This window comes from Dryobates pubescens, chromosome 4 (assembly GCF_014839835.1).
Source record: "Dryobates pubescens isolate bDryPub1 chromosome 4, bDryPub1.pri, whole genome shotgun sequence".
Classification (NCBI taxonomy): domain Eukaryota; kingdom Metazoa; phylum Chordata; class Aves; order Piciformes; family Picidae; genus Dryobates; species Dryobates pubescens.
This window is the reverse complement of record NC_071615.1, coordinates 33,229,303-33,255,861: the sequence shown is the minus strand read 5'-3', so window position 1 is coordinate 33,255,861 and position 26,559 is coordinate 33,229,303. Positions and strand designations below refer to the sequence as shown.

General features: G+C 43.9%; 1 protein-coding gene across 3 annotated transcripts in view; it reads right to left on the bottom strand.

Moving 5' to 3' along the window:
• ZNRF2 (zinc and ring finger 2) overlaps positions 1–26,559 on the bottom strand; it is a 50,881-nt gene that overhangs the window by 12,410 nt on the left and 11,912 nt on the right. Inside the window, exons 2-4 of one of the 3 annotated variants that reach the window (XM_054161063.1) lie at positions 19,247–19,263; positions 16,353–16,479; positions 11,312–11,369 (exon numbers count right to left, since the gene is read on the bottom strand). In XM_054161063.1, the coding sequence (XP_054017038.1) occupies positions 16,366–16,479; positions 19,247–19,263 (131 nt within the window). In that variant the 3' untranslated portion in view covers positions 11,312–11,369; positions 16,353–16,365. Of the gene's footprint in view, positions 1–11,262; positions 11,370–16,352; positions 16,480–19,246; positions 19,264–26,559 lie in introns of those variants that run through there. The other 2 variants (XR_008462229.1, XM_054161062.1) reach the window with 2 other exon arrangements.

The window sequence follows — 26,559 nt, the reverse complement described above, 5'->3', positions numbered from 1 at the left end:
GATGTGCTGTGTTTGTTCTTAGGTTTCCATATGTCCCTTCAGAAACACTGCTCCTGGGAGACAAAATACTCCTAAATACTATCTCATCAGAAGGCAACTGTGTGAAAAAGCCTTGAATGCAGCACTACCAAACTAGCACCTCACCATGAAACCCCACCCCATACACCATGGTGTACACCCCACGAACCAGACCTCTGAAGCTGCTTGTTGCAGCTTATGGAAGAAGGAAGCTGCTTTTAGGCGGTTTCCTTGGGTTTTAATCAACATTACATGAGATCTCAGGTTGCTGGGTATTAATTTTCCATGCCAGGAGTCAAATCAAAAGTAGCACATAAAGGGGTAATCCCACGAGAAACAAAGCACCAAGTAAGATTCCTTAGGAAAGAGTGGAAGGAACTGTCACTTGGGGAATACCTCCTCCTTGGCTCTATATCAGAACCATTACCCTTCTCAAGGCTCAGTTTACCCATCAAAAGAGGACCCTACACCACCAATATGCTAGGAAAGGAGGAGTACTTCAGTAAACAGCCAGGGGTAACCAGCATGTAACCCTGACAGAGTCCACTGCAGTTAGAGAGGATTGTTTCCCACAGGCATCTGGGATGAAGGAATCTTGCAGCAATGGGCAACAAAGAATATCACCAGTACAGGATCTATGCATGCAGTTTTTTTTACCATTTTTACTCTTTGCTAAGCAATGCTTCTTATCTTTGAGAAGTGAAATGAAGCAAAATATTTAAGGGCTACTTTCCATACCAACACTAAGAAATTGCTAAAATGGATGGAAAATTCAGATCTCTTGAGAACTTGGGGTTGTAATTCAGAGACCCAGTCTGAGCCATAGTTTAGAGAGCAACAGGCAGAAATTAAGTCTTGTCACCACAAAGACACTAAAAAAAAAGAGAGAAGCCTGAAGTCCAGCTTGCCTTGCATAGCAGATGACTTCTTTATGCAAGGTTAAAAAAAAAATCAGTAACAATAAAAAACCAAAACAAACAAAAAACCCCTCCCACCACAACCAACCAGACATGAACCCCAAGAGAATTACCTACAGATGATTCTTCTGGTAGTAAATCACTTGGGAATCTGAGTTAATGATTTAATGAGGAAAAGATAGCACTGTGGCCAGGAGGAGGGTGAAGAATTCCTTTCACCTACCATTGGAGAGACAGTTCTCTTCAAACAGCTTTATGGGCAGAAGGCAGGCAGCTACGATGCCTGTGATGCAAACCCTGCGTGGATGCAATCATCAACAGCATTCACTAAGGCTGGGAAAATACAGCGGAGCCTGGATGTGGCAGAGTAGCTACAACAGAAAGCAGATGTCTCTGATCAAGCTGAAGGAAAAATCTAAATTGGAAACCATCTCACAAGTGCAGGATGTTGGTGTGAGTGTACAAAAGAATCCTCACTGAGGTTAGGAAATCCCTAATCCCTCTTACTTCAGCAGCTTTTTAAACTGGCTACACTTAATCCCAACAGGAAAAGGGAGCAAAAAGATCGCAGAGCAGCTTTTCCATTCACTATGACTGAAACTATGGTCAGAAGCCAGAGAAATTGCTTTGCAATGATTTTCAACTGAGAAGTTTCATTCTAGTAATGGTCTGCAACAAATTAAAAGCGTGATGGACACACACTGGTCTAATGAAATCCAGGAAAACTCTCATCTAACACAATTTAGGTGAAGTGAGTGAATTAAAAACCTTCACAGCAGAGTAGGACAATAGTGTCAGTGAAGAACAGGCATGGAGGGAATGAAGAGCAGCTCAGATACAGCCAGCTGTTCTGGGCAACATGGGTTACACTCTAATGGTGGATTGTTTTGAAGCTGGATGCAGGATTTGATTCAATGTTTTGTTCACTTTGTCCTTTCCCAAGTTCCTATTCCTACAGGTGCCCTGAGTACAATGGGCTTTGCCAAGTCTTTTTTCCAGTCTTTTAACATTGGCCAACTGACTCCTTTCTGTGCAAGCTTGCAGGAGTTTGATCTAAAGCAGAATGAACACATAGGGAGCACTGAAGAAGATGGCATGAAAGATGAAGCTATGAGCCTAAGCTGAAAAGAGGAGAAGAAAACAGGTGTGGCTGACTAAGATGCTATTGTTAGAGAAGATGTGATGCATTACTGAGCAGCATACAATAAAAACACTGCTGCCAAAATTCAGTGTGCCAAAGTCTGGCTTACCACCACCCCTGGCAGCCAGGTGCCAGGTCTGCAGGGTGCTTCTCCCAGCAGGCTCAAGATCAGACTTTTCCAAGTGAAAAGTGAATGCCTGGTGTCAACATGCATACATAGGACAGGGATATAAATCACTGCCTCATTTTCACTTGGCTGTCTTTTCTGTTCTCAGCAGACAGACTGCTTTTTACAAGCTATTCCTATTTTAGATGCAATTATAGGTGTAATGCAAAACATGCCTGAATGCAAAAAGTTCTGATAATATCAAACATTGACTCAGAGTTTTCAAAGTTATCTCAGTATTTCTACTCTGCAGTAAGCCATAACCCAGGGTTATAATTTATCCTGGCAAGCACAGAGACAGAGCATTTCTAGTGCTAAGAGGTACCACGGTGTGCTTACTATCCCAGAAAGACACAAGTAGATGGGTCTTTAATTTGAACAGGAATAATAAAAACAAAACAAAACATAACAAAACCCAAAAAACCACCAATAAACTTCCCTTTATACTTTAAAGCAAGCACAATCAAGAGGAGTGTGGCCAGCAGGACAGGAGAGGGGATTCTGCCCCTTTATTCTGCTATGGTAAGATGCTCCTTTGACTACTGCATCCAGTTCTGGTGTCCCAGTCATAAGGAGGATACAGAGCTGTTGGAGAGAGTCTAGAGGAGAGCCTTTTCTAGAATCACTGGATCTTGTTAAGAGTACTAACAACTGCTCACCTCTTCCCTGGTATCAGCAGTCAGAATCATAGGATGATAGAATGGTTTGGGTTGGAAGTGACCCCCAAAGGTTATCTAGTCCAAACCCTTGCAGGCCGCACAGACATCCTCCACTAGATCAACTTGTTCAGAGCATAACCTTGAATATCTCCAGTGATGGGGCCTCATCCACCTCCCTGGGCAACCTGTTCCAGCACCCTCATGGTGCAGAACTTGCTCCTCACATCCAATCTCAATCTGCTCTGCTCTCATTTCAAACCATTACCCCTCACCCTATCACTACAGGTTAGAAGTAAGAGTATTCTACCACATTAAGTGTTTTCACCCAGCTTGTTTCTGAAGAGTTGACTTGTTCTACCACAGAAACTCCCTGCAGAAGCTAGACTGGCTTCATTTGTCATTGAAGGGCCAAGTCTGAAATTCAGAAGCACAAGACTACTGAAGTAATCAAAAGCTAGCATGTTCTAAAGCAAGGTTTTAATCTTAAGAAACAATAAATGACAAATGCCATCTCAGGCAACACTTCCAATTGCTTTGCTCCTGAGGCAGTTTCTGAGCAAGAGGGAGTGTCGCTTAATTCTTCTATATTTCTTCAGGAAAAAGAAGTCCTGATCTGTGAATAATCTAGTTTAGCTCCTGCAAAACAGTGGGGAACTTAGAGAAGGAAATACCATGAAATTCCTACACAGATCACTCAGTCTCAGAAAGATGTAGCTTGGTATTTATCTTTAAAAACCTCAAGATTTCAAGTACTTTTATTTGAAAATTCAGCCAATTAAACCTGTTCTGTAAGATCAGATCAGGAAAAGCTCTGTTGTTTCAAAGGGGTCATTTCCACTAGGCAACTACAAAAAACAAGTCAGCTTGCTGCTAACAGCTGAGTAAAATCTCAAGGTTTCAGAGGTACCAGCTTTAAAGCCTGCAGAATTCCCACACAAACCAGGAATGTTACTTCCCCTGAAGCTACATTCCCAGCAGTCACAAGACTGCAGCAGTTGCAGACACGATTTATGGCATCCTCTGAATGACCTCTCAAAGCTAAAGACTGATTAAGTGTAAGACATGGAAGGTAGCTCCTCTCTGCCCTCATCACATGGTGCAGAGTCACAGTCCCTCAGCTCTCCACCGCATGCAGCACTGCGCTGCCATTATGTAAGAGAAGCACAGCGACACAGGCAGAGCAGTGAGGCTTTGAGTCCTCTTCTCACCCCAGCTGAATCGCTCCTCCTGTCCCTCGCAGATGTTCTTTGCAGCACTGCTTCACAGGTGTGTCTGTTGTTTTCTAGGGCAAGAACTGTCACTTGACTTGCATGCTGTCAGTACCCGAGCAAGACAGCAGCGCCAGCCGAGCATAGGAGCAGCCCATAAGGAAGAGGAACAACTCGAGCTTTCAGCACGTGAATGATTCTGGTTTCTCTACTTCTTCCAGAAACAAGCAGGCTTGTTCTATGGTTGTCAAAAGCTGTACTGTATTTATCAAATGCTGCACACAAAATATTCCTGTGGCACATGTATGCAATTCCAGTGTGCTGAGAACAGAAAGGCCTCAGCTGTCTCACTCTCAAAACTGAATTCAGTATGAGGTGACACTGACAGCTGTTCTCTCAAAATCACAGAATTGTCACAGCTGGATGGGACCCCGAGGATTATCTAGTTCAAACTCCCCTGCCATGGGCAGGGACACTTACCGCTAGATCAGGTTGCCCAGAGCCACATCCAGCCTGGCCTTAAAAACCTCCAGGGATGGGGCTTCTGCCACCTCCCTGGGCAACCTGTTCCAATGTCTCACCACCCTTACAGTGAAGAAATTCTTCCTAACACCTAATCTAAATCTCCCCTCCTCTAGCTTGGATCCATTCTCCCTTGTCCTATCACTACTCAACACCCTAAGAAGCCCCTCACCAGCTTTCTTGTAGGCCCCGTTCAGATACTGGAAGGCCACAATAAGGCTCCTCAGAGCCTTCTCTTCTCCAGGAGTGACTCTCAACACTTCTGTCACAGGAAGTTCAGTCTAGCAGAGTCAGGCCTGGCTCAAGGGAAAACATGCAGAGAATCACCCACCAAATACCCTTCCCCTTAAAGGTTCGTGAAAAGTCTAAGTTGCATTCACAATGAATCAGAGAACAGTTTAAGATAGAAATGGATGTGATGTCTGCAGCGTGCCCTCCCCGTCAGGATCCAAGCATGGTGACATTACTGCATTACAGCAAGAAAACTCAGGATAATCTCTTGAGCATCCCAGCTGGAACCATGGCAGTGAGGTGCTGTAGCTTCTTTACAAATCTATGCCTCCCTTGCTCTTACACAAAAAGCAACATTGATACCTGAACCACCAGCACACCAAGATCAACGGGGCAGACTGCAGTTCCAGGAACTGCTGTTCAGACATTTGACACACTTCCTTCTCAGATACACTGTGCTCCTGTTTCAGGAGCTTTCTGCACAGCCACACCATTAGAAATACACACCTTCCTTTTTATACTCCATAGCAGAGGGCTGACAGTTTGTGGATGTGGAAGAAAGGCAAGAGCCTTTAGCCACTAGAAGAGCTATAACTCCATGCAATCACAAACTGACTCAACTCATCCACTGAGGCTGAAAAGGGGTCACCAAAGCAGGTCATACCCCATTTAGGAGGCAGGCACACACTGAACTACTGGGTGGTTTTAATAGAATAGAATAAACCAGGTTGGAAAAGACCTTTGAGATCATCGAGTCCAACCTATCACCCAACACCATCTAATCAACTAAACCATGGCACCAAGTGCCCCATACAGTCTCTTCTTAAACACCTCCAGTGATGGTGACTCCACCACCTCCCTGGGCAGCACATTCCAATGGCAAATCACTCTTCCTGGGAAGAATTTCTTCCTAACATCCAGCCTAAACCTCCCTTGCCACAGCTTGAGACTGTGTCCTCTTGTTCTTGCTGGCATTCATCATTCTGAACAACCTCCCAACAAACCCAAACAGTAGCAGATTGCTCTTGAAGTGATGCTCTTCTGTGAGGTTCCAAAAACTGCTGAAAAGCCTTGGGATGAGTGGAAGGGAACACAGCTTTACTGAGTAGCAGAGTGGAAGGGTTAGAGTTTGCCACTGCTCCTCTTGGCAGTCTGGTTTGGATGAGCGGCTACCCAAAGCCTACACTAATCAACGCCAGTGAAAGTTTTCTCCTTGCTCAAATGTTGCCAACAATTCCCAAAAGGAGGAAGTACAAACCAATCTCTGTATTTTAATCAAGTTCTTAAAGCACAGTTTCCCTCTTTAAAATTGTAATAATGCTTTGCAAGGCAGGCTGTGAAAAGTCTGAGCTGGTATCATACCAACTCACAGACTCACAGCAGTGTAAATGTCTGAGATAAGAATTTTATTTACTACAGCAGTGTTCTTCTGTTGCCACATTGAGCAAAATCTCAAAGTTCAACAGATGTTCAAAGCTTCTAATTATTTTCATGAACTGCTGAGGAAAACAGTTTGAAAGCATCAGGGAAACTGAATGAACCTCCTACGTACTCTGCAGGATGTTCAGGAGTACACAAGATCACAAGAGTAAATGTCACTATTTCAACTGCAAGCACAGAATATCGGTGTACTACCTTAGGAAGCAGGCTCTTCTCCCTCCCCAGCACCCCTGAGGACACAACCCAGAACCAGCTAGGGCAGAGCCAAGAATCCTGGTAAACTTCAGAAATGGAAGAACCAAGAAATTCTGTGGAGAATTTTATACCTTGGAATGAAAGAACTGATTTGCCTTGCTGTTATTTTGCACTGCTTTGCTGAAAGTCTAGTCCTATTAAAGGATGAGGACAAGGAGGAAGGCTTAATCTTTTCTAGGCAGACTGGCAAGATGCCCTTTTGAAAGCTCTTTCAGTCTATGATCTCGGGAAGCCTAGCAGAAAAGTGAACTTGAAGTTAGCAATTCTTTTCAATCCAGACTGAATATTGAGTGCATCAGTTAGAACAGCTGACAGTGTCAGCTTTGCTGAGTAAAACAAACACTCTCCCATTTTTGTGTACAGAAGTGACCAAGGAAATGAAATCACTGCAGTGGGCAGAACTACCGGAATCATGGATTTTGGTGGTCCAAACAGCAGGTTAAGGTGCACTATTTTTTTTCCCCTTCCAATAAGCAATAATAGATCAAGCACAAGCAGCTTGCTCCAAAGATACTGAAATGGCCACAATCAAGAAAGCTTATAACTTAGGTTTGAAAAAATTAGGTCAGTCTCATTCACAAAGAATGCTTCCAAAATAGTTTTGTTTAGTCCTCTGGGTGACTCCTGCCAATCTTCAGGTCTCTACTTTTGATCGAGATGTGTGTTGTGGCAGTCACTGAGCTGTCAACAGCTCCTCTGGCAGGAGTACTGCTCACACAGACTGCAGCTCACCAGGCAGCCCTCAGCCTGTGGTAGCAGCACCAGCATTTCTCTTTCCTCACAAAATTTAACCCAATACCTCAAACTTATTTACAGCAGACAGTGTACTTAAATCCTTGTGACAAACCCCTGTTTTGCAGCCTGGCTAGCCTACATCAGTGGGCCTCTTGTGGCCCAGGTTGCTCTGAATTTGGCTGGAGAGCATGGCAATATTTGGCTGGCTGTGTTTGGTGTGAGGGCGCCCCAGAAGCCAAAGGGCATTGCCAGAAGAGCACCTTGAGTTTGCTCATGTTTTTCATCCAGTAAAACCACTTTAATTCTCAATATTCCGTCCATAACAGTCTTCCCACATACTAATCCTCCATTCAAACCAGAGCTGAAGAAACTTTAAATATAAAATCATGTATGCAGCCCCTGCTGCCTGTGATGTTTGATCCCCTGCTATTTTGTTGGTGTGAAAAGGCTAAAAAAAAAAAATCCACTTACCACAATCTAAAAATAATTAACTGCAAAGTCATTACCTTGAGTAAGGAAAACACCTCCAGCGGCTCACACACTGGATGTCTCAACATTCTCCCTCTCTGAAATTACAGTAGCAAAAGCTTTTCACCTTAAAATGACCCTCAGTAAATCCAATAAGCAGCCCCACTGGCACGTCTGAGGTAGCTGCAGAGCAGCCGGAGCGAAAGCGGCGCGGAGCTCACAGCAGCACGGAGGTCACAGCAGCACCACCCCGAGCGAGCGGCTTGGACGAGACCCGCTTAGAGACTTTCCAGTAGAACAGCGTTCCAGCACAAAGTGCTGACTTGATGAAAACCAAAGTATTCCACAGGAATGTGCTAATTCAGGCAGAACTTCTGAAAGAGGCCAGGCTGGCCTGCCGAGCCAGCCGGCCCAGTGAGCTGCCTGGCTCTCCCCAGGGTCACCGGCTTCCCCGCCGGGCCTGCTGCCAGGCCCTGATCTCACAGGGGTCCTTTAATAACAATAAAGTCTTGAAGTCTTCTGAGAAACAAACAATGGCATTTTAAAAGGAAAACCAGAATGGCTTCAGAACCAACAGCAAAGGTTTCTTCAAGAGGAATTGGTTGTATTTGTTGCAAAGCATCTAAACCTCAAGCACCCAAAGTCTCCCCCATGTGCCTTCTCCATGTTTATAAAGCACTTTCTGGTGAAAAAAAGAAAAATCAACAATAATTATATTCAAGCCCTACACTTCACCAGACAGGATCTTATTAGCAGCACGGGGGTAAAGGCAAGTTGCTTCCGCAGCACTGAGGAAATGCCACTGTCTGACCAAAGCGCAGGGCCACCTTCCGAGGAACATCTTCCACAGAGCAGTTCCTAGGAGGAATCCCTGCATAAATCACTGTGGCAAATTTGAATGGGATGGTGCAAAGGACCCCACTTAAACCTCTGGAGAAGCTCAGTGGTGCTTTCCCAAAAAATCTGTCTTCATAAAGCTGGCTTTTGGCAACCTGTGCCTTAACCACTGCATGGGACCCACCCAGGCTTCTCAGCACCCCAGCAAGCAACATCATAAAGGGAATTTTTATTTGCTGAGAAAAGCAAGTCTTTTTAAGACATTAACACCAATCACCACAATGCTTTTGCACACTACCATTAATTCAACTAGCTTTTGTATCAAAATGCCTAGATACTGAATCATGTGTGACCATCACAAGTAGCTTAAGAGATACTGGCAACAAAGTTCCACAGAGAACAGAAGAGCTCTTTTTACATGACAAACGGAGTCAGCAATGAGATCTCTGTTGCAGACAAGTCACATGATTCTGAAAGAATAAGACTAATAAAAATGTACTGATTTATTTATATGAAAGTTAGCACAGTTTCCAGCATAGAACTGGGAAGAATCTAACCAGTCTCTTTCAGAAAACACGCAGAAATTAGACAGCTGCCAGGGTTTGCAGTTCACTGACCCTTTCTACTGCTAAGTGCAATGCACAAAAGTAGCTCAGAAAGCAATTAGAGACTGGCTGGAAGGACTCATTAATTTTTTTGAGCTTTAAGTCACAGCTAAACAGTCTTAGAAGACTTTTCTGGGGAAGACTGTACGCCTTAGACTCACGTTCTAAAAGAAGGAAGGCTTGTCCTCTCAGAGTTACAAAATACATACAATTTACTCCTTGTTCTTTCCCAGAAGAACAAGCACATTTGCAGATATCTAGAGCAGAACTAGACAAAAACAGTTCAATCTAACTGCTCAATTTTTAAACATCTCACCACTTGCCAAGTCTGGCACTCCCTTCAACTAATTGCAACACAAAATTCAGAGAGAAAAAAGGTGAGGAAAAAAGGAAAGAAAGAAAAGGAGAAAAAAATATATATATCTTTTTCCAGTCAGTGGTAATAGGACTGGGAAACCAGCAGCACCAAATGATGCTTGCTTACCTCTATTTAAATATGTATGGCATAAGGCCAAGATAACAGTAAGGAATTAAATCATATATGCCTTCCACTTTGAAAGAAGGTATCAAAAGTTGATAGCAGCACCTTTTCTTCTCTCAAGCAAAACTTGAGATGCCTTTCTAGTGGCTTATGACAAGAAGGCAGATCCAGCAGATCCATCACTGAGCTCATCATCATGGCAAACAGCAAAACGCTCAGGAAAAGAAAGCATGCATATAGATATTCATATGGGGGCCTCTAAGCAGAGCAGCATTAAGTTAGCAATCTGCTAGTTAATTCTTTCATTAGTCTCATTAAAGGGATTACAATCATGCCACAAAGTCACAACTGTGTGTTGCACAACTCTGAAGCCACATCCTCCGTTTTTCAGTGCTGCAGTAATTCAAATTTCCAGCCATAGGCTAACATTTAAAATGTAGTCCACAACTCTGGGAGTTAACCAACTGCAGTTACAAGGATCAATGCACACTTTTATGAAGTGTTATGAGAATGAGACCACACTTCTAAGTAAGTGCCTCCCACTAATCAATCTACTTTCTCCTTTTAAGCTTATAAAAATGATTCCTAGAATGAGTATGAGGCTCTCTGTACAGCAGACACCCCCAAACTAAGAAATAACACACTGCTGCTCAGAACTCATATAGTATTGCCCACAACTGCTTTTGTCATGCTGCAGATTATCCAGAGTGGCTTCAGATGCCACTCACAGATTTTCACTTCTGCTTACTTATACAAAGTTTGTTCACTTAACAGACTGTGCAAAGATAAGAAGATGGCCCAGCAGAGGTCCAGCGAGCAGTGTGCCAGCCGAGAGAAACAGTGCAGGCAAACAGTCTGAATATGGCACCACTGTGATGCATGTGAACATCACACCACCACAGAGATGTTACCTTCTGTAACTGAGTGTGCTCATGTAGCAAGCTGCAGGAGCAAAGGATTTCAGCCAACTCATCAGTTGTGCACATCCCATCAGTTTGGTAACTGCCAGAACTTGCTCTCTGGCAGCTTGTCTCCTCCTGTTCCACCCTAACTGATCCCAAGTGCATTTTCCCTCCCTGACGGGGGTGACCAGCCTGCTTCACCCTGATGCTCAAACATCCCTCACTACACAGATTTCTAACAACTTATCTTGGCAGATGTTCAGTCCTAAATTTAAAAAAGGCAAAATACAGAGAAACAAAGCCCTCTTTGTTAGATGAAGTCAACTTTCTCACCTGTGTGTGTGGTAACACCATGAAGGAAGGAGGGAGGAAAATAAAAATAAAATTATTTTCCTGAGTGCAGTGCTTTGAAATTCCATTTCATGGCTCAAATTATTTTGGCAATTAAGGGCCAGCATTACTGCTATCTAGACAGAGAATAGGATGGTAAATTGCACTGGCAAGCAGTACTAAAAAAAGACCAAATTCTTAGAAATTAATTTTTAAAAAATGATAATAAACTACAAGCAGACGCCCTATAGAATTTGACTCCACTGAAGTAGTTACCAGAATGCCCCACTAAATAAAGGATTCTTACCACACTAATGTTTAAAATTAATAAAGAATGATCAGCTTACTTCTTTCTTACCATTGTAGGTTATCCTTGGTTTTGTCAAACACATCACAAGATGTAAATCCATTTCGTCAGAAGACACAAATTTTGAACATACAGGGCACTTGAATCCTATGGAGAATAAAAAGATGTAAGTGTCAGTCCACTCAACCACATTGCAAACAGGTACATTCAAGAAAAAACAAAACAAAACAACCCAACAAAAACTATTCTGCACACATTAAAAGGAAGAAAGGGGGAGAGGGAAAGCTGGTACTTTCTCAGCTGTGATTTGACTTTTCTTATATTAAAATCATTTCCAAAGAGCTCGAGATGGATCACTGTTTCTGCAAGCTGCTCTGTTGCCTATTGCACAAGGCAGCACCTCTGGAATGCAAACCTCCCAACAAGGCTAAGAACAGTTTAAAACACGAGCAAGAGGATAGCAAGACTCTACTAAAACAGGAATGCGTAGAGAACATAGCCACTAAAGTCTGAACTTGGGCAGGAGCCCTGAATTAACATTTCTGTTTTTACCAGGAGCAGCAGTCCAACTAAGGAGCTGAGTTTTACATCTCATCACACAACCTGCAGCAGCTTTTACCAGTCTGGAGCACAAGAGAAACATTAACTCAAGGACTGAATCACTAATAGTTCCTGTAGCACTGAATTTGTTTGACTTCTCTCATCCTAGCCAAGCATAACTTTAGTTAGGTTGTGAGGTCACAGCCTGAGGCAATATGGGGTAAAGAATAATTAAGACAGTCTGGATTGTGATGCAATTTTATGATAGTCCATGACAAAACTGCTTAATTCTTGAATTCATGTCATCACCAAAGACAGCAGTCTCCCAGTTAAAGACAAGATTTTCTGGGTAAGTTTTACAGTCCACAGAAAAAAGTTTGGCTGGTTCTGAGAAGCTGAATAATTAACACACAAGCCGAGACACCAAAAAAGCCACCAACGGGGATTTTGGTGTGTAATAACTCGTAAGGAGCTTCAGGACAATACATGGCAAAAATATGTAAACCCAAGCTCAGTGCAAAGGAACAACTTTTTCTTTTGTTCCACCAGCACCCACAACAAGGCTTGCTCCCATCCCTTTTAGTTTGCTGCCCCTTACTTTTGTACTTCTAACCTTGTGAGTCCACATTGAACCGAGTCAGTCAAGGATGACAAGGGACTTGATGCTGCCACTTCCAAGCTACTGATGCCTGAGAATTTTGATCCTTCCTGTTAATTATTATCCAGATGTAGAACAAGCAACCAACCTGACATGTTAGCACTTGAGAGATGTAATGGACTTCATTTAGCAAGATCAAGATGTTAATTTCTGTAGTGCAGCTACTAAGAAGCAAGTCAAAGCAGACAACTCTTAACCCCCATGAGGAACTATAAGCAGCAGCTGCACATGTACTGGAAACCACTTCCTGAGATAAAAGCACAGTTCTGATTCTTCCCCTTTTACTGACAGGCACTTTATATCTGTTTCTACTTGTGTCAGTCTTACACTTTGGTTTAAATATTGTTCTCCTCACCTTCTTTTAAATCCTCCTCCCCCAACTCACAGCTTTACAAGCAACAGTTACAACCACAGGTTATTAAGCACACAACAGCCAAACACTTTTTATTTTTGGTTTAAAAAAAAAATAAATGGATGAATTTACTGATAGAAAGCTTTGCAAGTGACCCCAAGCCACTGTGTAGCCTCCTACTCCCACCCAGCCTGCGCCTCAGCATGACTAAAATCACAACCACCATCTCAGTCCTTCTAACACCCCAAGCCATCCCTATCCGTTTTGTCACATTTTTCTTCCAGAACTGGCCCAGGGTAAATTTTCTCTCAGCCTGTATAAGCCTCATGTAATTGATTGCTCCTAAGTCCAATCAAAACCTACTAAACCTCAGGCATTATTCATATGCTTCTATAAGGCATAACTGATAGTATTTTTTTGATGTGAAAAAGCACCTAACGTCCTTACACAATGCAGACTATGTCTGCAGAAAGTGTTTGCATTACAGCAAGCTAACATTTCTGCTGGTGGCTAGTTAAGCACTGGGACAGTCATTAACAAGGGACCCTCCTAGCTCATTCCCCAGGGTCATCAATACATCTAACTGGGAGTGACAGGGGCAGTAAATGACATCCACAGGCCTTTAGGACCTAAGCTGAAGTTAAGAGTGTTTTTAAGAAGGTGCATATGCCAGGAATGTTTGGAGGGAATACTTGAATCCAAATAAAACAGCAGGGAGAGAAGGGGTAAATATGATGATTGCAATAATTCTTATTACCATTTCAATTAAAACCATGCTTTAAGATAGACAGCTGTGAAAAATCTTTCCAGTTATCCACCCAGAACACTCCGATGGTTGTGCTTACACTGCCACGTACCTGCCCTTAAGCCCAGTAAGCAGCCTGCATGCTGGCAATATTTTAGTGCTTTGACAACACAAATAGCTTGTGGCTTGTCCAGTGTCAAGAGGGATCTGAACACAACACTTCTACAATTATCCTCCTGACACAGCTAGCCTGGGATATCTGACTGCTGTAGCAGTACACTGAAGAAACAAAGAAGCACAGGACATCACACTTAAGTCAGCCTCATGGACCAATTTAGCTGCCAGTGGTAAAATTTTCTTTGTGGAAAAGACATTTTTCCAGTGACTAGCATCAGCTGCATGCCAGAGAGTGGCATAACAGTGGGAAGAGAGCCTGAGCTCACAACACCAGCTGAACGAGTCTTCAAATACAAATGAAACCTGACTTCTCATGCCTTCACAATATCACAGAATGGCTCAGGTTGGAAGACACCTCAGACATCACCTACTTCAACCTCCTCACCATGGGCATGGATACCTCTCAACTAGATTTGGCTGCTCAAGGCCTCAGCTAACCCTGCCTCAAAAACTCCCAGGGAAGAGGCATCAACCACCTCCCTGGACAGCCTATTCCAGAGAGTCACCACCCTTGGACTGAAGAACTTCTTCCTAAGCTCCAGTCTAACCCTGCTCTGCCCCAGCTTCAAACTATTCCCCCTTGTCCTGTCTCTAGACATCCTCAGGAAAAGCCTTTCTTCAGCCTTCCTGTAGGATCCCTTCAGCTATTGGAAGGCAGCTCTAGGGTCCTCCCAGAGTCTTTTCTCCAGGCTGAGGGCTGTTCACAACCCCAGCTCCCTCAGCCTGTCCTCACAGCAGAGGTGCTCCAGCCCTTGGATCATCTTTGTGGCCTCCTCTGGACTCACTCCAACAGTTCTGTGTCCTTCTTATGCTGGGGACACCAGAACTAGAGGCAGGATTGGACATGGGGTCTCAGCAGAGCAGAGTCAGGGGGCAGAATCCCCTCTCTTGCCCTGCTGGCCACGCTTCTCTGGATGCAGCTCAGCACAGAGTGCCTTCTGGGCTGCACGAGGTCACTGCTGGCTCATGGGGAGCTGCTCAGCAACCAACACCCCCAAGTCTCTTTCTTCAGAGCTACTCTAAACCCAGTCTGCACCAGCCTGGATTTGTGTCTGGATTGGTCTGACCCAGATGCAGGACCTTGCACAATACTCTGCTGCCACAGCCAGCTCCTAGATGTAGCCATCTCCCCAGAGGTGTACGGTGTATGTTTTGGAAGGAAATAACCATTTCCAACTCCTTTAGTAACCAAAAAGAACAAATTATTTTGGCTTCAGACACAATATTTACTTTCTTTTCAACTGTGCTTGAAAAATATAACTAAGTGGACTATCAACAGTGTCCACAAGGCAGTTAAAGGTCCTTTTGAAAAGCGGGGGTTTCCCCACCTTTCCTCAAATCAGAAGGCAATAGTTCCATGACCCAGTTTACAATTAAGCATTCCAACAGAACAAAGTCTCTATTGTACTTCTGCCCAGCAGGCTACCAACATTTATAGCCCATTTTTGTTCTCACCATCAGTCTCAAGGAACAATTCCGATAACCTGAACAAAGTCTCACATGACTTTAACAATCAGCACCAAGTCAAACATGACTCGCTCTCTCCCTGCCTTGTTTGACTGAGCTCTGCAGATAAGCAATGCAGGCACAGACACTGGGACAACAAAGCAAAAGTAGTCATTGGATGAGGCGGCATCACATGAAGTGTCCTCTAAAAAAACACATCTCTAGGTGACTTTTACAAGAGGCAGGGAGACAAACTCTTACAGGGTCCCAGCATCTCGTTTCACAGCCTTGACTACAACACTGAAAGTAACACACTGCTAAAATCTACAATCCTTAGAAGAAAAGAGAGAAGAGAAAGTTGGAGTACAGCTACCAGAAAATCCCAAGGGGGTACAGAAAGTCTGAAACAAGTAAATTTGCAGGAGTTCATTACTGAGAGATGAATTCTCTGAGTCTCCATTGTATATATCACTTCCTTCAGGCTCCACTGTCTTTTGGAAATGAACCTCCAGGTAGCCATGGAATCCCATCCCCCATCTCTCTACCAAACTCATAACTTTCATTGCTGGGAAACTATGCACAGGGACAGGCTGATAGGTGGCCACTAATTCTACCCATACCCATTTCAACCTCATATTAATACCTTACTGTATTTGCCTTACTCTGCAAACATCAGACTATTTAACTTGCAGTCCAGTGCATAGTGAAGCAAACAAAAAACATCCAACAAATACATTCCTGGACCTCTGTGTAATTTTTGCTAGATCATGTTGGAGCTCATTCTGGAATACCTGCTTTGTGGTTGGAAGAAAAATTGTTACGAGCTTCCAGACAACGCAGCACAGTGTTACAGAACTGCACAGAAAGGAAACGAGTTAAAGCGGTATTAGACTGGCACAGAGGCAGGAAGGATCCTTTTGGTCAATATTGAACCAGCCACAAATAAGAGCTGCACCAATGCAAAAGGCTTCATCAGTCTGATCAGAACAAGCTTTCAGCAGAAAACATCTCACCTGGAACACTGTCAAAACCAAACTGAAAGTATGAGACCAAAATAAGTATGCAATGCACTGTATTTTAAGGTTTTGTATTCTTGTGTTTCCATCTAGATTCCCATTTAAAGAAGACATAAGAAAAGAGAAATCCTTGCATACACATGCTTTTAGAACATGGATTTGACAATAAGACGCCTGACAAATGCTCCTTACGTACCTGCACTTGTTCTTCAGTGCTTAGGAAAACAAGGAGGACCAATCTGGAAGCACTGCATCCAGTCAATATGATGGGGTGAGGTGGTGTGCAAGAGTACTGGCACACAAATAAAGCCTGCATAGGCATGCTAAAACAAAACACACCCAAACTTATTTCAGTTAAGCAGCCTGTGGAGTAACTAAAGAAGGTATCTTCGGTTAACACTTCATCTCCTAGGCAACAAAGTATGAGAGAGAATCTTACCACACAACTTCTTCCTCTTGGTATTTGGGAATGTGAGACCTTCAGTAGCAATCACTGAACAATACTGCAGTACAGGAAGAAGATAAATGGAACAAGACTGATAAATAAAGCCTGCATCATCTGCACAACTTCAGGCGTCTAACACCAGTGTAAAAGTGGGGTGAAGATTGCAACTGGCGGTTGCACATTTTTAGACACTGAAGCACAACAAATGCAACCATTTAAAGATATTTTTAAAGCCCCATGCTTAAATATCTTGCAAATGAGAAAATGAATTTACAGCAGGGAAAGACCTGTAGAAAGGCTGGTTCCACCTCCTAATATGAAACCAAGAACATCTGCTATCAGAGGAATAGGTTTTTAAGAGTGGATGTTAGATGAATGCAAGCACCCAAAGAGTGGGAGAAAGACCTCCTTAGTTCCACTTGTGTTTGTGGGGGAGTTTTACCTCCCTATCTCCTCAGCCATAGGGACCTGCAGCCAAGGTAAATGAGAAAATGCTCAAGCCCCCTCCATCCAAACTCCTGGTCTCTGCATTTTCAAACTGACAAGCAGACTAAGGAGGAGTTTGTAAAGTGGCTTGTAAGCTCTTAGTTCACTCTAACTAACCACTTCATTAACTGCATTTCAGCCATGTCGCATCCCCAGCACAGAAATTTCTCAGCTGAAACAAGCAGCAGAAGACAGAGGAGTGTGAACATAAACTCATGTTGGGAGCTGTATTTGGCTGGTTTAAAGCTAAAAGTGAGCCTCAGTTTTCATGTGAAAGAAGGCTTCAGCCCCACCCTAAATGCAGCTGATTTTCAATTTTAGCTTACTATGTTCAAGAAGCATATTTTCAACTGGCAACCAAAACCTCCAGCTATCGACAAGGCCTTCCCCAGAAGAATACCATTAATTTCCATGGCATCTGTCCCCAGGGAGGCAGGGAAGAGAACCCAAGAGAACACACTTTCTCAGAGAGATGTGATGACCCCCTTCCAAAATCTGAATCAAAGGCAACAAAGGAAAGAAACATTTCCTCTCCCTCACTTCTATTCATGGTCAGATCTACAGCAAGCAGAGATAAGAGTGAGATCCCCTTTTGGGCACAGCGGCAGAGTAACCCCAGTAGCATGGGAAGAAAGCAGCCCTAGCACTATTTCAGAGGCTGGGGTACACAGTGGGGCTGTGTAGAGGACAACAAAGTTGTCAGAATATGCAGTTAAGCCAAGGTGGGACATACTTCGGAGCCAAATCAATCACCTCATTCAGAAAGCAACAGAGGAAGTATGGCTCAGGGTTTGGGGCACAAATGCACTTTATTTACACACAAGGCAAGATTAACCTGTCAAACAAGCTTGGGTCTTGCATTACCAGATGACAAAAAAATAACTCACTACAAATCAGCTTGGAGGTCTGAAAACTTGATGCAAATGAAATGCCTTAAAACTCTTAAGAGATATTCCTATCACACCTGAAGGAGGAAAAATTCCTCTCACATCCCTGGTCTCTCCTCAACCTGTAAACTCCCCCCCCCCCCCTTTCATTTTCCTATTCCCCCCTTTTCCTCTCATTGCCTGGAGCAATATTTTCCTCAAACACCTGGTACAAAGGGCTTTCCATTCATCATTTCACAATGAAAGCTAGGGAATTCAGACAGGGTAACAGTGTTCCCTTTCTGGAGATCTTCGAAACCCGCCTGGATGAATTCCTGTGTGATCTGCTCTAGGTGATCCTGCTCTGGCAGGGGGATTGGACTGGATGATCTTTGCAAGTCCCTTCCAACCCCTAACATTCTGCGATTCTGTTCTGCTGCCAGAAGCAGGCTCTCCTGGAATAACCGAGTAATTTGGCAAGACAACTACAAATGTTTAAGTACAGGGAACCAGTTTGTCTGTGCTCCCCTCCCCTTCTTCACACCATCAATAAAGTCACTACTTCCACAAACATTCTTGGGTTAAAGAGAAAGTTTCCATTAGAATTCACACCTTTCAGAGGAAGCACTGGAAGAGCTGCTCCAAGATCAGAAGAAAGATTCGAGTCCTACTATTTAAAAAGGCACAGGCATAAATATCTTGAAATCTCACACTGAACAATGCAACAAATCTGATTAAAATTACATGAGGCATGATAAGAAGAGAGAGGAGGGTGGCTACACCATGCTGAGAGTGTGTTTCATGATAGCTAAAAGGGAAGAGAGGAATGATGTGAAAATGGTTGACAGGGATGACTAAACCGAACACATGAAACCAATCGTCTGGTCGGACGCGGAGAAGTCTTCTGAGCAAAGTGGCCAAAAAATGCAGACGAGGTCTCATGAAAAACAAAAGTAAGTAAGTGGGAGAGACAAAGTAAACACTGCACTTGAAACGCAGCAGACAGGAACAAAGGAGCAAGCCCCAGGAGGAGGCAGCATCTGAGAAAACAGCACAGATAATGATGCTGCTTGAAAGCATGCAGAAGACAGAGTCTCTTGGAGAAATCTCAAAACTATTACTCTACCACACAGACAAGGCGAGAATGGAGACCTGAAAAAGCACAGCATTTACAGACACTCAGTCTGTTGTCTACAAAGTTTTTACCAAAGGAAGTGAGGGTGAAAGAAAAAAAAAAAAATAGTCCTCACTAAGGCAAAACTTTGTAAAGTCTGATTGAGTTGAAATACTTACCAATAACCTACTTGTTCCTGCAGAAATAGAGGTAGCGGTGGCAAAGAAAAAAGGGGAAAACCAATCAATGACCAAAAAAAAGAGTCAGAGTACGAAATATTCAAGATCAGAACTGGGAACAATAAATGTGAATTAAAAAGGTAAATTCTTATGTGGGATGTTCTCAGGATATAGATATTCAATTCTAAACACAGTAACACTTCATTTCTTTCAACAGCAACATTCAGCAAAATAGCAAAACTGGACAGGGTTACATTTATCATTCAGCACAACAGAAAAATTAGACTTATTAAAAGCAGTTTCAAGAAAGTCACTGACAAATGTTTCAAAGCATGCTTCTTTTCTTGTGCTTTCCATCTCATTTTTGATCATATATCCAAGAAGTTTTATCACCTAAGCACAACAGCAGACTTCCCTGCATTATTATACTCCAGTGCCTTCCCTCTTTAGCTCTCATAAATCCTTCGTGAAGGGCACCAACTTCTTAATTCTTCAGGGCAACATTCAACCTATGGACTAGTTTGCTTTTATTCACTTGAAACTGGTGAATGTAGAGTAAGTAGAGTTGTTTGTTTATTTATTTAGGTTTGTTTTTTCTCCCCCAGAGTTAAAATCACAGAATGGTTTGGGTTGAAGGGACCTCTAAAGGTCATCCAGTCCAACCCCCCTGCACTCAGCAGGGACAACATCCACTAGCGCAGCTTCCTCAGAGCCTTCTCCAGCCTCACCTTGAATATCTCCAGGGATGGGGTTTCAACCACCTCCCTAAATCTGTTCTGCTCTCATTTCAAACCATTGTCCCTTGTCCTGTCACTGCAGGTCTTTGCAAACAGTACCTCTGCAGGCTTCCCGCAGCCCTCTCCAAGTACTGGCAGGCTATTAGGTCCTGTCTCTTAAGTTACTCTAAACTCTGTGTGTCCTGGGACACTTCTTCCATTGAAGTTTTTATTATCCTTACTGGAAGTCATAGTATAGATGTTAAGTGCTGTGAATTCCCTTCCTTAAGGCATTGAGGGTAGTACCATCCAGCAAAATAAACCCAGCAAGCCTTCTGGAAGAAATTCAAAGTACAGTCTTCTAATCTATGAATGCTTGGGCAAGAGCAGGGATACACAAATCTGAGTCTTTAAAACCAATTTTGACAAATCTCCAGATCTCAAATGTATTAATATGGGCAGCTACAAAGAGGGTGGGTTTGGTTTTGTGGTTGACTGGGTTTTTAATGGACAAACAGCTTCTACACAAACAATTTAGGTATATTTAGGCTAGCTATTACGAATAGACTAAATAATAGGAAGAAATTCTTGACAGTGAAGGTGGGGAGACACTGGAGCAGGTTGCCTAGGGAGGTCATGGATGCCCCCTCCCTGGAAGGGTTCAAGGCCAGGTTGCAGGAGGCCTTGAGCAACCTGTTCTAGTGGAAGGTGTCCCTGCCCATGGTAGAGGGGTTAGAACTGAATGATCTTTAAGGTTCCTTCCAAGCCAAACCATTTGACAAATCTGTGAATTAGTAAAAGATACAGAAGCACCAGCTATGACAACTGCTATTATCAATTTCTATTTTCTCACAGTTTTACAAGAAGAAAGTGAAAGTACCCCCATGGTAGGTTCCACCCTTAAGCACATCCCCCTCCATCCAAGCAACCATGAACGCTGCTTCCTTCACTGTCCGATCTCCATATGTTTCTGTAACTCCTCAGGAGCAAACTGTGCTTATACCAAACCTATGAAGCCAAAATACCTGGGAAATACCATCAAGAAGGTGAGCTCAGTCAAATCCTTTGCCTTATAAATGAAATCACAGTATAAATCATCTCTCCAACAAAGCAAGTTTAAGGTGGGGGGGAAATGGTAATATTGAAGTGTGTCATGCGGCCCTGAAAATTACCCAACCTCTTGCCAGAGTTCCCAGCTATATGGCCAAGGTCCAACCTAAATCCTGTAAAGTTACCCATAAGTTAAGGTCCAGAGAAGTGATCTGGGTGGGAACTGGTTGACAAGCTGCTTGCTCCCAGAGGCTGCTGGCAAACAGCTCCTTTTCCATCTGCCACAAGTAGGGTTCCCCAGGGATCCGCCCAATACTGTTCAGTACCTCCATAAGTGATCTGGAGGAGGGATCAAGCATACCCTGATGAAGTTTGCTGATGACACCAAACTGAGTGGAGAAGCAGAGACTTCAGAAGGGAGAGCCACCCTGCAGACAGAGCTGGATAGGCTGGAAGAGTGGGCTAATAACAAACTGACAAAGTTCTGCAAGGACAAAGTAATGTTCTGCACCTGGAAAAACACAACCCAGGAGCTCAGCACAGGTTGGGATCCACTTGGCTGGGAAGCTGGGAAGCAGCCAAGTGGAAAGGGACCTGGGCTCCTGGTGGATGAGCTCAACAGGGGTGACCAGTGTGCTGCAGCAGCAAGGAGAGGCAACAGGATGCTGGGGTGGCGTCAACAAGGGCAGCACCAGCAGAGGCAAAGTTGTCCCACCCTGGAATACTGTGTCCAGGTTTGGTTCCTGCTGTATAAAAAAATGTGGAGAGGCTGAAGAGGGTCCAGAGAAGGAATACAAAGGTGTCCAAGGATTAGGAAGCTGCCATATGAGGAAATGCTGAGAGAGCAGAGTTTGTTCGGCCTTGAGGAAAGAAGGCTGAGGGGAGACCTTATCACCATGTTCCAGTTGCTACAGGATGGCTGTGCAGAAGTTGGAGACTCCCTCTTTACAAGGATTCATGTGGAAAAGATGAGGGGTTATAGGTACGAGTTGCTACTGAGGAGATTCCAATTAGACACAAGAGGAAAAATCTTTCACAACAAGGACCATCATAAATCTCCCCAGGAAAGTGGTGGAGTCCCCAACACCAGAAACTTCTGACTCAGCTGGACAGGGTACTGGGCCAGCTTGTCTAGCCTGGCATTTTCCCAATAAAGGTTGGGCCTGATGATCCTCAAGGTCCCTTCCAACCTGAGATTCTATGATTCTGTAAGTTAGGGACAACTGATTTGGAAACACAGCTTTTGCAGGACACTGAGGAAAGTCTAACACAAACTTTATTTAATTATGGCCATCGTTCAGTTTGAAGTCAAAATGAATGTATTCCAACAAATGAAACAGCAAAACCAGTGTCTTTTCCTTCTGAAGTTCACTTTACTTCTTCCAGTAGGGAGCGAGTTAAAGGAAAATCCTGTGGCTTCCCTTTCCATTTGTTTAGTGGCACACTGAACAAAGCTGCTGATGTTCTTCCAGAAGCTGGTTTAATGGTATAGCAGTGTACAAAAGGGTCTTCAGCATAAAAAGAAAATAATGTTTACTTAGGGTTGCCATCACTAAGGAAAATCCTGCAAGACATTTGTAAAAACCTAACAGTAAGTAGGACAAAAAGCACACGCTACCTTAAATAAACTGCACTTAACAGCGGGGGGGAAATATTGAAGCCACACAGACCTCTGCAGCAGGGTCAGAAAAAGAAGTGACAAAGGTCACTGAAGTGTTTTAAAATGCTGTTTTCACACATGAATCAAAGCATTGCTGTGTTTTCCAGCTTGGCTTTCAAAGTCCTTAAATGAAATTAAATATTTAGATGTTTTGCTCTTTTTCCTCCACACAGAAGATTGATCTGATCTTGGTACCTCAGCATTACTGGATGCAAAACCATCTGCAAATATTTCAGAATGTCACCTCCGTGCTTGCTAACCTTTTGTCGAGAAAAACTAATGTTATTTTGAAAGGTTAACCTTTCAGTGAGCCTCCTGCTGCTCAAGGCATCTCTCTAGTACTAATTCAAAACATATCACAAGTTTCTCCAGTTTTTTAACTACTTAAGGTCAAATACTGTAACCATCTCATTTGGGAGGGGAAAAAAAAAAAGTAGTGTCACATAGCATCAAAGAAAATGTAACAGTGTGATAACATAAAGCATCTCTATAACCTGCTTTTTCTTTTACTTCCACTTACTAGAAGGAACCAAGCAGGGAAGCCCAGCTGAAACTATGAAACTAACAACATTTTTAGTATAAGATGAGAACTGGCTTCAGAAAGTCCTTAAACCACATGAAAAACAAACACCAGAGGTGAAACTAAGAACAAGGAAGCTAGCTTACCAAAGTCTGGGAAGGCTGTGGCAAGAAATCTATGTTCTGGGATGAGAGCAAACAAATAGATGAGGACTGAACTTCTGAAACCCAGATAAGATTTTTCTAAAAGAACCAAGACATGGGAGCTGTAAGGCTGGGAGTCAGAGTGCCAGAGGCAGGGCACAAGCAGCACTCCGGGGGGAGGTTGCTTGCTCTCCTCTCACCCTGCCAAAGCTGCTTTCTGCGCCGCAAGGACCCGGCGCTATGGAGGGGATATCGCAGACCCTCGGTCTTATTAATGAAACCAGCAGCCTACCTTGACGGCCTGGGGCTAGCAGCGGAGACACCACTCTGAGAAGGGCTTGCTCCGTCTGCCGGAGTACCAGCAGGGAGCCCCCGCCCCGGAGCAGCAGCTGGGACCCCCCGGAGCTGTCCGGCCGCGGGTGCTGAACGGTCGCTGCCCTGCGCGGTCTCTGCCTTACGGCTCTCCAGAGCACGTCGAGCACTGAACAATCTGCCGTGATTTACAATGGGATTAACGACAGACTAATTAGTGCAGTTAGCGAAACACCACGGTAACGACACAAGCAGATCTACTATGACAAGAGGCAGCCAGCCCAGAATCCAGCTCGTTTAGTGGATTGCAGTCTCGGTCTCGAGGCAGGTTTCACATCTTAAAGACACAGTGACACTAATTTCAGTCTGCATAAGGAATGATGAAGTTTATGCAAGTATATAAAAAACCTGAAATCTGCCTCTGTCTCTGCAGCCCTGGTGCAAATTTGCACACACAGTTGCAGCTGCACTTTTGTCTGTGTCACAGAAATTGGTGATGGCCCAACCAGGTGCTTTGAGTTTTGAAGAGTAATTGCAGCTGGCTTTTCTTACTTACACAAGGATGCCAGACTGCACCCTCAAGTTTACTAGCTAACACAAAGAGTCAGATAACTCTGGCTTTATTGAATTCTCCTATCAATCTATCCTCCTGAATCTGGCTAGGCAAAACCAGCAACTTCAGGTTTTTGAGACAGTGACTTTATTATTAAATGTCATCTGCTTCGTTAGCACCCTGCTCCTTTTCTGACAGACATGTCCTGCAAATTAGACCTTTCTAAGTGCCTCAAAGTAAGCAGATACAAAACCTGAGAGATGCTAAACCATAATAGTGCAATAAAGACCTTTTTGGTTATGTTTCAAGGCCACAGATACTGTTGGAATTGTATCCAGTCACCTGAAAGGGTTGAGTACAATCAAGAAGAAAAAAACCCTTCCTGATGGTGAGGAAGAAAGAACTTATTTGCTAATAAAAATGCATCAGTTGCAAACTTCTGCATTCAAAACTCAGAATTAGCTGTGAAATAGTTAAGAATGATTTGCTCATTAGGAAGTATCACAGTATAACCAAGGTTGGAAGAGACCCCAAGGATCATCAAGTCCAACCTGTCCCAACAGACCCCACAACTAGACCATGGCACCAAGCGCCACGTCCAATCTCCCCTTGAACACCTCCAGGGACGGTGACTCCACCACCTCACTGGGCAGCACATTCCAATGACGAATGACTCGCTCAGTGAAGAACTTTTTCCTCACCTCGAGTCTAAACCTCCCCTGGCATAGCTTGAGACTGTGAGTCTTCAAATGGTAAAATTAGTTGTCAAAATAAAAGACCCAAGGAAATGGATGTTTCTCAATTAAGAAGTTAAGAAATAATAGATAAACAGCATCTGCTCCCAAAGGGCTAAGCCCAGCTGCTCCCACATTCCAGTGCCAGGAAGCAACTGTCAACTTCAAGGTCCTTTTCATGTGCTACAATCAGCAAAAAAGAGAGTTTCACCCACACCTCATTCATTAGAATTAAATCTGTTCTTGTAAGCCCTTTTCTGTTAAGTTGGAGGAGCAGAGGAGCCTGAGGGGTGCCCTCGTTCATGTTTATAAAGCTGTGAAGGGCAGTGTGAGGAGGACAGAATGAGGCTCTGCTCAGGGATATCCAGTGACAGGACAAAGGGCAATGGGTGCAAGCTGGAGCAGAGGAGGTGCAACAAGAACATTAAGGAAAAACTTTTTCACTGTGAGGGTGCTGGAGCCCTGGAGCAGGCTGCCCAGAGAGGTTGTGGAGTCTCTGTCCCTGGAGACATTCAAAACTCACCTGGATGCCTTCCTGTGTGACCTGCTCTGGCAGTGGGGGGCAGAATCAATGATCTATGGAGGTCCCTTTCAACCCCTACCATTCTGTGCAAAGTTACTGTGTATCTACTAACCTATTACAATTCTGACACTCATTTAGATGTCAAGAGCAAGGCCTGTGGGTTTTCCAACACACTGTGTGAGAAATGAAAATGCAGTGTTGAAGTACTGCTTGCAGTGATAACTGACTGTAAGGGCTGACAAAGTATCTTTCTTCTACCCTAAGCCCTCTGCGGACAGGTCCTCACAGTGACATTCCCCATCCTCAGCTACAGGGGTCAACTGTCACACCATGCACTAGCTTCAGGGTGAGGAAAGACATCCGAATTACTTTCACATTTCGTAGTTTCTGCAGGGGGCTATAGATCCAACAATTTGAAGACATGAATGCCAAGATGACAGAAGTTGAGGGGTTTGGAGCACAAGCCCTGTGAGGAGAGGCTGAGGGAGCTGGGGTTGCTTGGCCTGGAGAAGAGGAGGCTCAGACCTTACTGCTGTCTACAACTACCTGAAGGGAGGTTGTAGCCAGGTGGGGGTTGGTCTCTTCCCCCAGGCAACCACCAACAGAACAAGAGAACACAGCCTCTCAAGCTGTGCTAGGGGAGTTTTAGGCTGGATGTTAGGAAGAAGTTCTTCACAGAAGGAGTGATTGCCCATTGGAATGGGCTGCCTGGGGAGGTGGTGGAGTCACCATCACTGGAGGTGTTTAGGAAGAGACTGGATGAGGCACTTGGTGCCATGGTTTAGTTGATTAGATGGTGTTGGGTGATGAATTGGACTTGATGATCTCTAAGGTCTTTTCCAATCTGGTTAATTCTATTCTAAGGTGCTAAGATTACAGAAGGAGGTCCTCTCCTTCAGCAGGACCTTGTCAGTTTCTGACAAGCCAGATTAGGCTAGTCAAGGTAGATTTGTAGTTCTGTACATGAAGACTTGCTGGCTTCAATAAAGCTCTTTTCACAGTGTCTGAGCTGTCCCAAGAGCTTCAAAGCATTGTACCTGGTACATTTATCATCACTGCCTGGAGGGACACAAGGCTAAATACATCAGGGAAAAACCACACT